Source organism: Siphateles boraxobius, unplaced genomic scaffold (genome assembly GCF_051911475.1).
Source record: "Siphateles boraxobius isolate OS27281-9 unplaced genomic scaffold, OSU_SipBor_1 6, whole genome shotgun sequence".
In the NCBI taxonomy this organism is placed as follows: Eukaryota; Metazoa; Chordata; class Actinopteri; order Cypriniformes; family Leuciscidae; genus Siphateles; species Siphateles boraxobius.
Window position 1 is genome coordinate 28,044,151 of NW_027509186.1, and position 17,124 is coordinate 28,061,274.

At 40.7% G+C, this 17,124-nt stretch overlaps 2 protein-coding genes across 9 annotated transcripts in view; one reads left to right on the forward strand and one right to left on the reverse strand.

Moving 5' to 3' along the window:
• tpst1 (tyrosylprotein sulfotransferase 1) overlaps window positions 1–7,035 on the forward strand; it is a 40,133-nt gene extending 33,098 nt beyond the window's left edge. For 2 of the 5 annotated variants that reach the window (XM_077208584.1, XM_077208585.1), the window contains exons 4-6: window positions 3,124–3,174; window positions 4,820–4,885; window positions 6,326–7,035. In XM_077208584.1, coding sequence (XP_077064699.1) covers window positions 3,124–3,174; window positions 4,820–4,855 — 87 coding nt within the window. In that variant the 3' untranslated portion in view covers window positions 4,856–4,885; window positions 6,326–7,035. Of the gene's footprint in view, window positions 1–3,123; window positions 3,175–3,263; window positions 3,417–4,819; window positions 4,886–6,325 lie in introns of those variants that run through there. The other 3 variants (XM_077208587.1, XM_077208588.1, XM_077208586.1) reach the window with 2 other exon arrangements.
• Window positions 7,036–13,821: 6,786 nt separating this feature from the next.
• Window positions 13,822–17,124, reverse strand: part of sgsm2 (small G protein signaling modulator 2) — a 53,856-nt gene continuing 50,553 nt past the window's right edge. For all 4 annotated transcript variants that reach the window (XM_077208602.1, XM_077208603.1, XM_077208600.1 and 1 more), the window contains one exon: window positions 13,822–16,575. In XM_077208602.1, the coding sequence (XP_077064717.1) occupies window positions 16,487–16,575 (89 nt within the window). In that variant the 3' untranslated portion in view covers window positions 13,822–16,486. The remainder of the gene's footprint in view (window positions 16,576–17,124) is intronic.

Here is a 17,124-nt window from a genome sequence, read left to right on the forward strand (position 1 = left end):
TGGGTTGTAATATAGTAAACAAATCAAATGGACTGCTTTTATGGCTTTTTTTTTTGGAAGAAAGGCATTTTTTTTTAACTACTACATTTGTATGTTTTCCCTTTTTTGCATTGGCCAATTATGACATAATTCCAGTGATTAATTTTCTTGCTCCATGTATTTATAGAAGATAAACCTACTGTTCAGTAAGCAGTCCATGCTGATAGCTACAGGAGGGCTGAATATAAACATTCCAGAAGAGAATATTCCCCTGCAGGGCCGTACTGTCAGTTTTTCCCTGGAGCTCAGAAACTGAGGATCTGAAGAATTTGCCTGTATGGTCTCAATCGCACGCGCCCTCAGTTACCCACAGGTTTTGTCAAATTATTCTCTATACTAACATCTTTTGTTTGAAGAATAAGTGTGTCCTGTTACATCAGCGACGAAAAATTTACTTTACTGTGGTAGCAAACCAAACAAATGTTGGTTGTCTCAACAAATTGTCTCATCTTGCATGTTATATCCAACATAGAGAACCAGATACGTCATTGCAGCCAAGACAGACCTGCTTATCAGACGCTTGTTGTTGTGGAGATATAAAGGAGTGTTGGGGGATTGGATAAGATAATATTGACTTTTTTGGGACTTCTACAAATCCTACTTGTTCATTTGTTATCCACACTGACAAAATGAATGAATCAGAACCAGTCACAGCCAAGACATGTGAGCAGGACTTTCTTTTTAACCATCGATTGTCCTCCAGCCGTGGGGATATGTCTTACGAATCGCAACCTCTAATGCAACATTAACAGGATTTAGTGCGGGTAACAGTCTTGGATGAGCAATAGGTCGTTACAAAATGTAACCCAGGGAAATGGGAAACAGGCATGCCGTTTCTCATTGCAAATTAGTTCCACTTGTGCTCTAAACCGCAAGTTTGGCTAGCCAACTTGACTCAAGCATTTTGGCCATGAAAATATCTTTGGATGCTGACTTGGCACTAAATAAAACAAATCCAAATTCACTCAGTTCTCTATCAAAAACCCAAACACTCTCAGAAAAAGGGATGTGCAAAGATTTAGTCTCTCCAAACCCCTCCTTTCTGCAAGAATACTCTGCTCTGATTGGTCAGACGGCCCAGTCTATTGGTCTGCTGCTTACAGCATGTGTCAGCGCTTAGTACACAGTGATACGAACAGCAGTGATTGATGGCATTGGTTTTTCTGTATCAATTCCAGCGTGAGTCCTCATCCTTTGTAGTGCATGCAAATTGGATTCACAGCGCTGAAAACAGTATCTTCTCAACATGTCGACAACACAAACTAAACTCTTAGGCCTCCGCGAAAACTACAGTGTTTGAGCGCGGGTCAACTAAATGTTTGCTGGCGACCTTTGAAGACCAAACTGCCTTTATGCATATTTGTTACATTGTTACGTAGGTATGTTAAGTGACGACAGTCACTGTCTCAACAGTTCAGAAACAATTCCTTCTTTTATGAGACAATAACTTGGCTATATAATTATTTGGCATGCACATTTTAAAAATTCAGCCAAATTTTAAATACCATTCACAAACCGCTATATATTACACACTGCACAAAAGGTGATTCTATCTATCTATCTATCTATCTATCTATCTATCTATCTATCTATCTATCTATCTATCTATCTATCTATCTATCTATCTATCTATCTATCTATCTATCTATCTATCTATCTATCTATCTATCTATCTATCTATCTATCTATCTATCTATCTATCTATCTATCTATCTATCTATCTATCTATCTGTCAATCTGTCTGTCTCTCTGTTCTACCGTTCTCTCTCTCTCTCTCTCTGTATGTATGTGTAGAGAGAGAGAGAGAACGATAGAATGAAAGTTACATAGAAAGAATTAATATATATATATATATATATATATATATATATATATATATATATATATATATATATATATATATATATATATATATATATACACACAGTATATCGTTCAGTCCTTCTCTCTGTCGTTCTATCTATCATTTGGTCCTTCTCTCTATCTTTCGTTCTATCGTTTTGTCCTATCTATCGTTCTATGTATCGTTCTATCTATCATTCTATTGTTCTCTCTATCTTTCGTTCTATCGTTTGGTCCTATCTATCGTTCTTTCTATCATTCTATTGTTCTCTCTATCTTTCGTTCTATCGTTTGGTCCTATCTATCGTTCTTTCTATCATTCTATTGTTTTCTCTATCTTTCTCTCTATTGTTCTATCTCTAGCTTTCGTTTTATCATTCTATCTTTTTATGAGGAAAAGCAAGACAGGACTTGATCACTTTTTAGGATCTTTGCCTCTCATGCATACAGTTTTTGTCTCCTGCACAAATGAAATGGGTTATTTATAAGAAAAACCCCTTCATAGAGCTGCAATAACTGACCCAAGCAGGGGAGTAAAGAGCGTGAGCTTCAGGTTTCTCACAGCCTAGACTTACCGCTGCGGAAAGTGTTTTCAAATCGCGGCGTCATCGCCAAGTTGTCTAGCTTCCTGTCAGGTCAGCGCTTCTTTCCTGTGGCACCCCAAACACTTGCACGATTCTCTGTTCTCCTCATTACCAATTTCCTCAGCTCAGAAACTAAAGCCAGGAAATGAGATCAGCTGGACGTGTCTTAATTGGAGATTGTCGTCAGCTGGATGTGTCTTAATTGGAGATTGTCCTCCTCTCTGGAGCAGACACACTGGCTGCTTCTCATACCAGCATTCAGTCTGGCTCTCTTTCATTCTCTCACAGTCTTTCACTCTTTCTTTCATTCCTGGATAGAGCTTGTGAATTTTGTGAAGTTAGACACCCTGGGAATTGACACACAATATCCTCCTAGCGGCGCGAGAGAGTGTTTCACATAAGATGACTATGTTATCCGTTCAGCGCCAGACTTTTCATTTGGCCATTACTGCTTTCTGGACGCATATAAAACCGTTTGTATTGATGCTGTTCAGACGGATGTTTTTAGAGATTAAAATAACTTCAAGTAAAAACAGAAAAAAAAAAGATTTTGAAGTTTGAACTGTGTAATGAATGAGCAGTCTTCTTTGTGGAAAGACTGTAGATCCTGTGTTTGCACAGTGTGATAGCCTCTAAAATCAGCTCTCTGTTTTTCCAGGTCTTTAAGGGTGAATTTCAGCTACCCGATTTTCTTAAACAACAGACACAGGTATGGTAGATATTCTGCCTGTCCTTAAGATCTTCATAAATGGCTTTTTTTTGTTATTGATTTTCTTCTTCCTTTTTTGTTTGTTACAGTATGCCCACCACTAGTAAATAAAATGGTGGTCATTAGAGATCTTCACTTCCCATCTGCTTCCACTCGCTCTGATTCTTTGCTCTTCACGTAATTTCTGATCATAATGGTGGTTAATAAGGTGTCTTGGTCTCCTCCAGCCTGCGCTTCTCTGATCTCCATGTTTCATTTTTTTTTATCTGATCACATTAGCTGCTAGAAATGTTTGTGGCCTCATTTTGTGTGCTTAGTTTTGCTTTCTAGATAGAAGGCTTATACCGCCCCCTCTTGGATAGATGATGGGAAACGATTTTGCATTTAGAAATATTTTTTTTACCTCAAAATATAATGGGTGGGGTGGGGGGAATATATATATATATATATTATATTTCCAGTTAAAGGCACAATATGTAAGAATTTTTTTAAAAATAAAATATCCAAAAACCACTAAAACAATGTTATATAATTTTATGACTTGTGTACTTTTGTGTACTTGTGCATTATCCCAAATGTTTAAACCCAGAGAAATCATCCATTTTAACCAGTGTAACGGCCCATGCCATAGCGTCGCCTGTCAATGACGTCAGATCCGCCTTACCCTCGATTTCCAGTTGTGCTTCCCTAGAAACCATGGAAACACCAAAGGCGCTTTAATGTATTATGCATTTTATTAGACAGGTCAGCAACTGTTTTCGACCTTTATCGACAGACAACTAATCATTGTTATAAAGCTCAACACGGTTAGTCTTATTGTTTGAATCTCTTGTTTTCCTGATTTACCGCGAGTACCATGTTTGTACCATGCCTCAGAGACATCAATATTTTGTCAAGTAGCTAGCATAGCATAACCAGAAAGAGCTTTATTTGCAGTGACAGCATTTTCTCCACCATACAATATATTTTAAAATTAACTGCGTGCCATTTAGCAACACGAGTCATCCAGCTTTTATATTCTAATATCGATCTAGCTTACTGCAATGAGCAACAATTGTCTCATAGCAGCCAACGAACCCACATAGTAATAACTTTCAACACAATGTATTTAGTATGATTGTTTTGAATTTACTTTGGAGATGAAGACGCCAACTCCCATGATTCCACACTCATTCACAGCGTCATCAAGTGATGGCTTTGTTTTAAAAAAGTGACCTTTGGCGGTGAAACCTGCATACTGTGCCTTCAATATTTTAATTTTTTTATTTTGGATTTAGTATAGTAATAATATAAAAAACAATGATTTTATTTAGCAAAGAAAATGCAAGAATATCATCATATTTTGGGGTCCTTGGCATCAAAAAAGAAGAAAAGAAAATTCCCTGGATTAGATGGTGTTGAGAAGTTCAGGTCGCTGTAATTCAAAATCTGTGACTAATGAATATGAATCATATTAATACATACACTCTCATCAGATCTGCTCCTCTGTATATAAAAATGATCTAAATAGGAAATGAAAATTATATTGTGAAGTGCACTAACATGATTGCTCAGAACAATACAATACACTATAATGTGTGAATGAACAGTTTCACTGTACAGTATTGTGTCTACACATGTGTAACATATGTTTCTCTTATAACAGCTTCAGAAGTCTCCAGAAAAGCCAAACCCAAGTTAGGAGGAGAAGACAAGAGCTTTTTCAATAGAAGTGAGTTATTTTCTATACTGGAAAACTTTTATTCCTCTTTGAATCAGATGGTGTTTTGCATTATTAACATGCCTTTTGAGATTTACAGTATGTGTTAAAACTGCCATTTGTGCTAGAAGAATGAATACATTTTTGCTTTGTTGATGTTACTATTATTATATAAATATATTATATATTTTTAAATATATATTAAAATGTATTATTATTATTCAAACAAATAAATGGGTAATTTATTGCAATTATTTTTATTATTATAATCCATTTAATTGTATTATTAATAATAAATTATTATTATAAATAGTTTACTAGGCTACTAATAATTATTATTATTATGCATTTAATTTTTCATAAATAGATGCAAAACAATAATTATTTTTTCATTATTATTATATTAATATTTTATTATACACAATTAAATATATAATGAAATGTATTATTATTATTATTATAAACAATTGAATAGATAGTTTATTGTTGTTATTGAAAACAATTAACTATATTATTATCTATTGAATTATAATGATAATTTATTATTAATACATTTCATTCATAGTAATAATAATAATAATAATTATTATTATTAATTATTTATAAAACATTAATAAGTACATAATAGATACAGAACAATATTTATTTTTGAATTGTTGTTCTTACTGTTATTATATTCATATATAGGCCTACTTTTAAATATAAAATATAATGTGTTGTTATTATTATTATAAACAATTAAATGGATAGTTTATTAGTATAATTATTGAAAACAAATAAATACATAATAAAATGTATTATTAAAACAAATAAATTGATAATTTATTATCTATTTAATTATTTATAATAAGAATTTGTTATTAATAACAGTTTGTTTATTTATTATTATTATTATTATTATTATTATTATTATTGTCTATTCAATTTTTTTATAAACAATTAGATACAAAACACCAATAAATAATAATGTTATTATTGCACAATGTGACATAATTTACTATCAGTATTCTTGTGCTTTGCGCCAAGCACAATATTTTTTCTGTAAAAAAAGGTATCACTGATTTATTTCCCCGTAGAATGAACCTCTGTCTCTCCTTTAAATATGCCAGAATTTTCAAAGAATTTCACAGCATAATTGTGTTGAACAGAGACAGAAAATCAGACATTAAATGTTTTAATTTAAAAAAAAATTGCTTTAAATTTCCCATTACCATTAAAGTTTTATGGTAATGAATAGACATGTAAATATTCTTATTAACAATCATTTTTATTTGTGTGATAAAAGAATGTGACAGTATTCTGTTAATTTGATCAGTTGTGTAGTAAATGATGGCGGCTCAGGCCTCTGATGTCAGCAGTAACTGGTGATGACGCTGACGTAGTGACGTAGCGCACTGTATGCTGAACACAGTTGGCCTTTTACTCCGCTGACGGGCTCTTGCTGTGTTTCAGGGCTGAGTAGAAGCAGATGCCGTGGGACCATGATGGACTTGCGTCACCCCCGCTATGCTGGGACCTCCATGCATGGAAACACTTACACACACACGCACCAAACACACATACACACACAGACACACAGGCCTCTGAACACTTTTTGTAGGACAGTTTTGGCCTTTGATGTTGTACTGTAACAATTGTGGCCTAAGAATGTCATTTTGAATTTTGTGTTTTCTTCTTTTCTGTTTTCCCACACTACTCTTTCAATTTCCGTTAATTTTCCTGGCTTCATAAACCTGTGATTCTGTTATAAGAAAATACAGTGGATTTAATTAGCAGCAAGGAAATATTTATGGAGGAGCTTTGGCTTTAGAAGACGCTTTTTTAATGTTGGTTTTTATTTTCATGCCTTCATAATGTGCAATTCCTTGGGTACTGAATGATGCGCAAGAATTCAATCTTGTGAAGAGAGAGACATGCATTTTGTTCTCTGCATTCGCATTGGAGTGACCTTATAATACTATAATGTACTTTGAGAAGAGCTGTAGTAAATGAGCTGCCAGTGTTGAACGGAAGAGGCTCATTGATATTTTCTCCATTGGCAGAGAAACGCACATCGGTGATGTTGTTTTTACTATTGTTATTTTTGTACTGGTGTAAATCATAATTATGTACTCTTTTATTTCTTTCAATGAAATAAACCCCTATGCGCTGTTGGCTGCCAATTTGCTGACAATAGTCAGATTCTTGTATTAGCAGCAGGAAACAAGGTTTTCATTTACAGAATATGTGGTAGTATAATATGGTGGAAGTAATATGTATGGCTCCCTCTAGTGGTTACTTTTAATACACTGCACACATGCTCTTCCCTTCTTTCACAATACTGTACTGTCTGTACAATACTGTTTAAAATTTTTGTGAAGTCTCTCTAATGCTCAACCAGGCTGCATTTATTTGATCAAAAATACAGTGATATTGTGAAACATGATTATAGAAATGAAACGGTTAATACCGGGATTATTGTATCACACTACCGTTGAGTGTATCGAAATGGCAATACCACGTGATTGATGACATAAATCCTACGTGATGCATAAAAAGGGAAATGATTATCGAGGAGACATTATCTATTTAAATGATTTAACACAATACTTCCCCATACTTCCCCAAATGTAAAAAAAAAATGTATATATAATATATTTTATGTAATATATAATATATTTTATATTATTGATCAATGTGTGAATCCGTTGAACAGGCTACACATTACACGAGTTGTGGTCTCATTGACACAAATTAATTTATATCAGATTAGATAGAGGTTAGAACTGTATTCCAGATTGATTCCACTCAAGGACTTCCGAAGCTTTGCTTGGTCACGTGCTTTTTCTGCTCTGCCGTGATTTGGTGGAGAAAACTACTCTGACCACCAGATGTCGCTAGTGCGCATTTTGTTAAAAGCTTCGAGTAATGAACCGTTTGTCGGCACAATTTCATGAAAGCCTCAAACGCTTCAGAAAGCCTCGGTTTCCCATCGCTAGTTTAAAATAAATGCTTTCCATTTGAATATATTAAATGTAATTTATTCCTGTGATGCAAAGCTGAGTTTAGCTAAAAATCATTACTCCAGTCTTAAGTGTCACATGATCCTTCAAAAATTCAAATATTCATTCTAATATGCTGATTATATGCACTAGAAACATTTCTTATCATCAATGGTGTGCTGCTTTATATTTTTGTGGGAAAATGTATTTTTTTTTAGGATTCTTTGCAGAATAGAAAGTTCGAAAGAACTTCATTAGAAACTTAAATTTATTAGAAATTTAAATTAAATTTCTTTAAAAAGAAAAAATACTGACCCCAAACTTTTCAACAGTATATATTAAAAATTCAGTTACTGAATCCAAAATACATGACAAAAATTGTAGATAGTAATGTAATCCATTACATTACACATTTAAGGTAATATAATCTGGTTACTTTTTAATTACATTTAATTACTTTTTACCTAACCCGTTTATCACATTGATTTGAATATGATAATCTTGTAACATATTGACAAAATACAAAGAGAAAATATATTCCATTCTTTCTTTTCTACATTTTTTTTTAACCGTGAACTTCTTCTTTTTTTCATTTATTGTTATTGACCTAACTTATTAACTTAAAATCCAAGGGTTTACGTCAAGAAAATATATTTGGTCAAAGAGCTGACAAAAAAATTTGGGGAATCCCTGCATTGCATGTAAATATGAAATGAAGTGTGCATTTGTACATTTAAATGTGTTTGAAAGACAAACCCCTAAACTCATTAATGGTTAAATGACTCGGTGATCAGTGAATGATGAATCAAATAATGAATGAGAATGACATGTAATCATAGTCTGATGTAATATAATATATTACAAGTACTTAATCTGGATGACGTAATCAGATTCTTAAAATTATGTAATCAGTTACTGTTTGAACTTCCAATACAAGCAATTCAGAATTTAAAAGCGACAGTTTTTCTGCATATGAAAATGTTTTAATTGGAAGGAACAACTTTTTGTCATTATACATGTACATTCAAGATTAATGACACATCTGTTACAATACATACTTCATTCTGATGTTGGCGTCCAAACAAAAATGTACATAAATATTTTTTAAACGATTAGAAACCAGTGCACAATGTTGATAAGGGACATAACAGTAAACAAGTAACAAAGGTTCCCTTTCGAAAGCCAATCATCTTCGTGTATTATAAAACGAGCCAATGGCGATGAAATGCCATGGGTCTGCGGAATTTGCATAGCGTATCTCCGCCCCACCGCTTGGGTATAAAACGAGAGACGCCGGCAAAGGCAGATCATGTTTTCGCTTCGGAGCCAAGAGCTTCTCTTCACTCCACAAGCCAAATCCTGAGTTTCTGTGACATCATCGTCTTCGAGACGAGCGAACTCTCCGGTGTTGGTGTGACGGCGGAACCCAGCGAGTTTCACATTGCCTGCGATCTGAGCAGTAATCTGCCAGTCTGTGTGCTTCTCCCTGGTCGCCTCAGCATCGCTGAGTTTTTCCTCTCTAAAAGAGCTGCACGTGGCACGTGTTTTTAAAGATGTCTCGCCCGTGTTCTTCTGGGTGCGGTCGATTCCTGTCTTCCTTTGATGGGCACAATCGCTGCTTTGCGTGTTTGGGCTTAGAGCACGCTAAAGCAGCGCTTGTGGATGACTCATGTTCCTTCTGTGGGAACATGGCCATCGCAACACTAAGGTTGAGACTCAATGATCTCATTCGAGAGAGTCCCGGAGTCATCCACACTCCGATCTACACCCTCCACGAGAGGTGGTACTTCGGCTGGTGGACAGGGTGACTTGAGGGTGACTGTGTGGAACAATCTGACGATGCGTCCTCGGACCATGCCCCCCTCTACAGTGTTGCAACCCGCGAGCGCTGCGGTGATTCTACCGGGTCCATCTACTGATGCCCCGCGTGTTTCATTCGGCGCTCCAGAGGAGGACTCGATGTCGATCGCGGCATCAAAAGGCGGGCAGGAGTCATCGGGAAGTGACGATGCGGCTGTGTTGCCTCCTTCTGGAGTACCAGCGTTGCCCGTATCAGATCCCGAGATGACGGCCATGCTCTCCCGGGCCGCCGCGAGCATCGGGCTTGAGTGGAACCCTCCGCCCTGCCCTGAGCGCTCGCGGTTGGATGACTGGTTTTTGGGTGCGGCTGCCGCCTCACGGCCACAGCCAACCCCAATACCATTCTTCCCGGAAGTGCATGAGGAGCTGGCGAAGTCATGGAAGGCTCCCTTGACCTCCCGTGTACGTTCGTCAGCTTTCTCCGCCTTTCCCCCCCTCGATGGGGCGGTCGCCCATGGGTACACTGGTATTCCCCCGGTTGAACGCTCTGTTGCCATGCAACTGTGTCCTCAGAGCGCTTCATCTCGTGGTATTCCTAAGCACCCGTCCAAGGCCTGTAGATTTTCGTCGACCCTCGTGGCGAGATCTCACAGAGCTGCAGGACAGGCGCCCGCCGCTCTGCATGCGATGAGCACCTTGCAGGTCTACCAGGTCCAGCTGCTCAGAGATATGCACGAGGCGGGGACTGACCCAGGGCTCTTCGATGAGCTACGTGCCGCCACTGACCTCGCTCTCCGAGCGACGAAAGTGGCCTCACACTCCCTGGGTCAGGTGATGGCCACCTCTGTGGTCCAGGAGCGTCACCTGTGGCTGAACCTGGCCGATATGTGGGACCCTAAGCGCACTCGTCTGCTCGACGCCCCCATATCCCAGGCCGGCCTCTTCGGCGGAGCGGTTGAGAACACCTCGGTTGAGACACCTCAGCCTGCTCGCCGCCGAGGGCGCCCTCCTGTGGCTCCCTCCCCTCTTGCACGGCCCCAGCAGCAGCCTTCACCTGGGCTGCGTCGCGGAGGAGGCCGCAGGAAGGCGCCACAGCCCTCTAAACGCCAGGCTAAGCGGCGCTCCTGAGACGGGCTGCTCAGTGATGGTGTCGGTTTTTCCCCAGGAGGTGGTTGCAGGCCCCCTCCTTCCTCCGGCGGAGGGCCGGGGGAGAATCTTTTGTTCTCCCGCTGCTCACCCACGGGTGGGCAGTCCCCTCAATGGTTAAAGAAAGAACCGATAAACCTATCACTGAGCACACAGAGCCGGTTGACAGTGAGCGACGCCCCCGCGCCTCGCCGCTCTCATCCCTCTCTGTCACAGAGTTCTCGGACCGCAGTGTGCTCTGTCCCAGAGGGTGCGGATGACAGTGTGTGCCGTCTCCGGACCTCACCACTCTCGTCCCCAGTGCCTTCTGCATGTCAATTGCCTCGAGTTGCTGGCAGTACGCCTTGCCCTGCACCGTTTTCGCACGTTGCTCATGGGTCAACACGTACTAGTCCGTTCAGACAATACCGCGACAGTAGCGTACATCAACCGTCAGGGTGGTCTACGCTCCCGCCGTATGCCGCAACTCGCACGCCACCTCCTCTTATGGAGTCAGAAGCACCTGAGGTCCCTTCGTGCTATCCACATTCCGGGAGATCGGAACTTTGCAGCCGACGAGCTGTCACGGTTTTGGCCTATCTCCGGCGAATGGCGACTCCATCCCCAGTCGGTCCAGCTGATTTGGGACCAGTTCGGGGACGCACAGATAGACCTGTTTGCCTCCCACGACTCGTCCCATTGCGCCCTGTATTACTCCCTGTCCGAGAGCACCCTCGGCACGGATGCACTGACACACAGCTGGCCGCGGGGCCTACGCAAATATGTGTTTCCCCCAGTGAGCCTTCTCGCGCAGACCTTGTGCAAGATCAAGGAGGACGAGGAGCAGGTCATTCTGGTTGTGCCGTACTGGCCCACTCGGACCTGGTTATCTGAACTGATACTCCTCGTGACAGCACCTCCTTGGCCAATTCCTCTGAGGAAGGATCTCCTTTCTCAGAAACGGGCCACCCTCTTGCACTCTCGACCCGATCTTTGGAGGCTCCACGTGTGGCTCCTGGACGGGACGAGGCAGGTTTGAGTACCCTGCCACCAGCGGTGGCGGCTACCATCACTTCCGCTAGAACATCGTCCACGAGACATGTCTATGCGTTGAAGTGGAACCTCTTCGTCAACTGGTGCTCTTCTCGGCGAGAAGACCCCAGGAGATGCTCGATCAGTGTCGTGCTTTCCTTCCTGCAAGATGGGCTGGAGCGAAGGCTGTCTCCCTCCACCCTGAAGGTGTATGTAGCCGCTATCACCGCATATCACGAAGCAGTTGAAGGTAAGTCTCTGGGGAAGCACGACCTGATCGTCAGGTTCCTAAGAGGAGCGAGGAGACTGAATCCTCCTCGCCCTCCTCTCGTTCCCTCTTGGGACCTCTCATTGGTGTTAAATGCCTTGCAGAGGGCTCCCTTTGAGCCTCTGCAATAAGTTGAGCCTAAGTTCCTGTCTATGAAGACAGTGCTCCTGGTTGCATTGGCCGCCATCAAGAGGGTGGGGGACCTGCACACATTCTCTGTTGACGAAGGGATTCTCCTGGCATTCTCCTGGAATTCGGGCCCGGTCACTCTCACGTGATCCTGAGATATGTGCCCAAGGTTCCCACCACTCCCTTCCGGGACCAGGTAGTGAACCTGCAAGCGCTGCCCCTGGAGGAGGCAGACCCAGCCTTGGCACTGCTCTGTCTAGTACGTGCTCTCCGTGCTTACGTAGACAGGACGCAGTGTTTCAGGACCTCAGACCAGCTCTTTGTCTGTTTTGGTGGGAGACTGAAGGGAAAGGCTCTCTCAAAGCAGAGGTTGTCCCACTGGATAGTGGACGCCATTGCTTTGGCTTACCAACAGCAAGGCCGACCGTGCCCCCTTGGTGTGACAGCCCACTCCACCCGGAGTGTGGCTTTCTCTTGGGCTCTAGCGCATGGCGCCTCGCTGGCAGACATCTGTAGAGCTGCAGGCTGGGCGACACCCAACATATTCGCCAGATTTTATAATCTCCGAATAGAGCCTGTGTCCTATCGTGTACTCGCTCCAGTCAGCTAGTACTGGACCCGCTCAGGTGTCTTCGCTTGCTCGCCATTCCACTCCACAGACTGGATACGTGTGATAATTCCTCAGGTGAGCCTCCTCTCTGAAGCCCTGACTTCCTCCAGCACTGTTGACGCTGGCGCCAGTGTCTATTGCCTGTGTGTCGGCTAGGTGCCTCCGTGTGCATGGTTCCTCCCCTGAGTAACCCCCACATGTATATTTCCACTGTAAGCCTCCTTGAGCATGTGTCTTTCCCTCGGCAAGCCACCTTGCCTCTCCTGGAGTTGAAAGTTGCCACCCCACGGGCTGGTCACTCCAGCGTTCCTCCATATGTAGCCCTCCGGCCATATGTGTATTTGTATTCTTAAGTCCTCCCTACGGGTAGGCATGCTGCGGCATATTTCCTCTGAGATATGCTTCCCAGTGTACCTTGGTATTCCTGTGTTAAGTAGGACTCCTTCGTCCGTTCCAGTATCACGACAGGGGGATCAGACTTTCGCAGGGCACTGGAAGACAGCTGTGAAGGTGGCTTGATTTCACAGGGACCCCCATTCGTCGTCATCCAACATAACTCGGAGTGACTACGAAAGGGAACGTCTCGGTTACGTATGTAACCCTCGTTCCCGGAGTAGGGAACGGAGACGTTACGTCTCCCTGCCACTTCCGCTGTACCGCTGGGTAGACGCCTGAGTTCAGTCTCGGCTCCTCAGCGAAGACATGATCTGCCTTTGCCGGCGTCTCTCGTTTTATACCCACGCGGTGGGGCGGATATACGCTATGCAAATTCCGCAGACCCATGGCATTTCATCGCCATTGGCTCGTTTTATAATACACGAAGATGATTGGCTTTCTAGGCGAAACCCCCATTCGTCGTCATCCGACGTAACGTCTCCGTCCCCTATTCAGGGAATGAGGGGGTTACATACGTAACCGAGACGTTTCCCACATTCAAATTGTACAGCTCTCCAGGTTAGCACAGTCTCTAAACTGAAGTAAAAAAAAGAGTCTGAAATACAGCTGACAGTAGTGTCCTCATAGAAATCCAGGGCTTTTTCTTTATTTACAGTGCAATAATAAACATGGAAAGGAGGAAAATAAATGTTTCACAGTAGAAAAAAAATGATTTGCCTTTTATGCACTTATCAACAGTCTTTGAGTTTAACATTGCACATGTGTGTGATAAAGATGAAGATGTTTTAGAGACTTTGATTCATGAGTTCCAGTCAGAAGTAAACCTTTCATAAGGGCTGAAACATCCCCCGAAATTAACCGGAACCAAAATAAAGGAATTGGCAAGATGTGAGGCAGTGACCAATAGTCACATCATAAGAACTCTTCTTTGTCAGCTGTTATAAAAGTACAGTTGCTTTACCTGGGACTGATTTAGGCTGTAGTTCTGCGGTATAAAGTAAGCATACTATGCACAATGTGTGAATTTTCCATGTGCATGAAATACCCTGATGAACAAATGTGCAGTATATTTAACCATCCATATCCAATATGATATCATTGATTAATTTGATCAGCATGCCAAATGTGGAAATTTGTAACTATAAATAACTATTTCCAAAATACACTGCACTATATACTATTCATGAACAAATAGTATTACTGTATGAAGTATTTCAGTCAGATAGTAATCCATTTTGAACAGCCTTCAAGAAGGAGCATCAAATACTTGGAAAATGGAGAAGACAGTATGAAAGTGAATTATATATAATTAAAATGAAAATGTGCAACCAGTATGCAATGTGTCTAACAAGAGCAATGAGACACGTTTGATGAATTACAGCCATAACGTGCTGAAAGCAGGTCAAATTTACTGACATTTGTCATTTAAAATAAACATTTTTGAAACAGTCAGATCAGATTTATTCAAGTAGTTGTTTTTCATGATTCGGGACATGATATAAGTTCATGACTTCCAAGTGTGAATAATCAGTCATAAAGTTTGGATGTGAAAATAGGGACAGGATTTATGCTAACCTCCGTTTAATAGTTTGGGGTTGGTAAGATCTTTAGCTAATTGTTAGAATTTACAAGGATCAGCATTCTCCCCTGAAAGTGATCGGGCAGAACAAACTAAGTCATAGAGAAAATTTGAGGGAGGGTAGTACCCTCCCTGTCTACAACGTCCCCAAGGCTCGCCCCAATCAACCTGATGGTGGCGCTATAGCGATAAAAAATATGTAATAGCTCATAACTTCTAAACCATTAATCGCAGACTCAAGTGTCAATGGAATCATTGGCTTGGAATCCACATCTCGGATTCGGAGTCATCCGTCATGGCAACATTTTCAGCTATTTTGCATTTTTCTAAAAAAAACTACTTTTACGAACTAGTCCTTTGTTTTCTGAAGTGGGCGTGGCCACTTTTACTAAAGCAGTTATCCCTCTTGAACGGAATGAGATTATTTCACCAAACTCGTTACACCTATGTATGGGCTTGGTCTGTGGTCATGTGAAAAAGAAAAAGCACTTGGTGGTGCTAATAAACCAAAAAATAAACCATGAAACCAGTTACAACAGTCAGTCCGATTGACTCGAAAACTGGTACCACTGGTGCCGAAATTGAGGACATCTTCTTGTTATTATCATCAATGTTAAAAAAGTTGTGCTTTTGATGAATAGAACAGAATTTATTTGAAATTTTGTAACGTTGTAAATACATTTACTGTCACTTTTGACCAATTAAATGAGTCCTTGCTGAATAAAAGTACTAATTTCTTTTTTCTTTTTTTACTTACTGACCCCAAACTTTTAAACACTAGTGTACAGTATGTGCAGAGTGAACAAAGCATGTAGGTAGTAGATAAAGACAACCAGCATCTAAAATGGGACACACTAAAGACTGATTAGTCTCGTCACACTCTTTCCATCATGCGGAAGCAGTTTGCTGACCCGTGGAAGAGTCTGGACCCTTTCCAGACTATAGGACACTAAGGGAAGTGTAGTGAGTACCTCAGCCCCTTCAGTTCCTGTCATAGAGGAGCATCACAGGTGTCACAGAGCGACAGATTCAAAGTGCAAAAGTATGGACACAGGTGGTGAAAAGTGTTACAAAGGCAATGTCAACTACTTTTATTCCGAGATCATCGTCGTCATCACCATCAACGAATCGTGCAGAAGAAAAGGGGCAATAAAGACGCTAAACAATAAATACTAATACAAGGTTATTGGCACAGTCCTTTTGGTCACACATTGTTTGGACGACTTCTTCGTGGCTTAGTTTATTAAGGGAGCTAACGCAGCCTCTTTTGAGGATTAAAAACTGTGCTCAGCTAAACTGTCCAATGGTATGTTTTATTCGAGGCAGACAATATCGTTGTCTCCATTAAGAGTGGAATAATAACATTTGTCGGCCGTTAGGGAAGGGAAACGGTTCTGACCCCTGTACGAGGCTTCTCATGTCTAACAAAAGCAGATCTAAAAGGACCTGATTGGTGCGGCGTGTGCTGGAGGCGTTTACAGCAAGAAATGGAAAAGAAAAAACCTCAGTCACAGTGTGCTCAAACACCACGAGCATGCAGACAACGCCAGGGTCTGGCACAATGGCATTCTGTGGCAGGCAAACGATATAAAGAGTCAAGACGTCGAGGCAGATCCCGGGCAGTCTCAAGCCTTGGGCTGTTGGGAAGGAGAGAAGGAGATTCGGCGAGGTGGACAGCAGCCTACTCTTGTTCTCACTTGTTCTCGATAAGGGTCTGCACCTTGTGTACCAGCTCCCGCGCTATTCGGAGGATGTGCTGCACGTCGTGGCGCTCGGCCATCTCTGTTCGAGAGGAACACAATGAATACAGTGATTCAGAAGAGTGACACTTTCACATTGCTTCTATCACATTTCACTCTGTTGTGCCATCATATTTTAAAGCTGAATTGTGTCTCTTTTTTGATGTTATACTTTTTTTTGATGTTAAAGGTAAAAAAAATTACAGAGTACATCATGAATACAAACCGTGTTTTTGTAATATGTTTCATGCAATCTTAACATTATTTGATAATATTGCCATTTCATCATGCTTTCAAAAGACTAAAGTTGGAAATAATTTTGTGTGAAGTGCTATAAAATACATTTGTTTCTTTTCAGGGTAATGTATTCAATACATATTATATCAATAGTGAGTATGAAAATAATTTTTTTGATCTATTATCAAAAAAATTACAATTAATTTTTACAATTATATTTATACAATTAATGACAATATTAAATGCAATTATTTAATTTAGGAAACTACATTTATGATAACTTTTTTATGTAGCCTAGCTACCTTTTATTATTGGAAGGGGATCATATCATATTTGGGTGTACTTGGCATTAAAA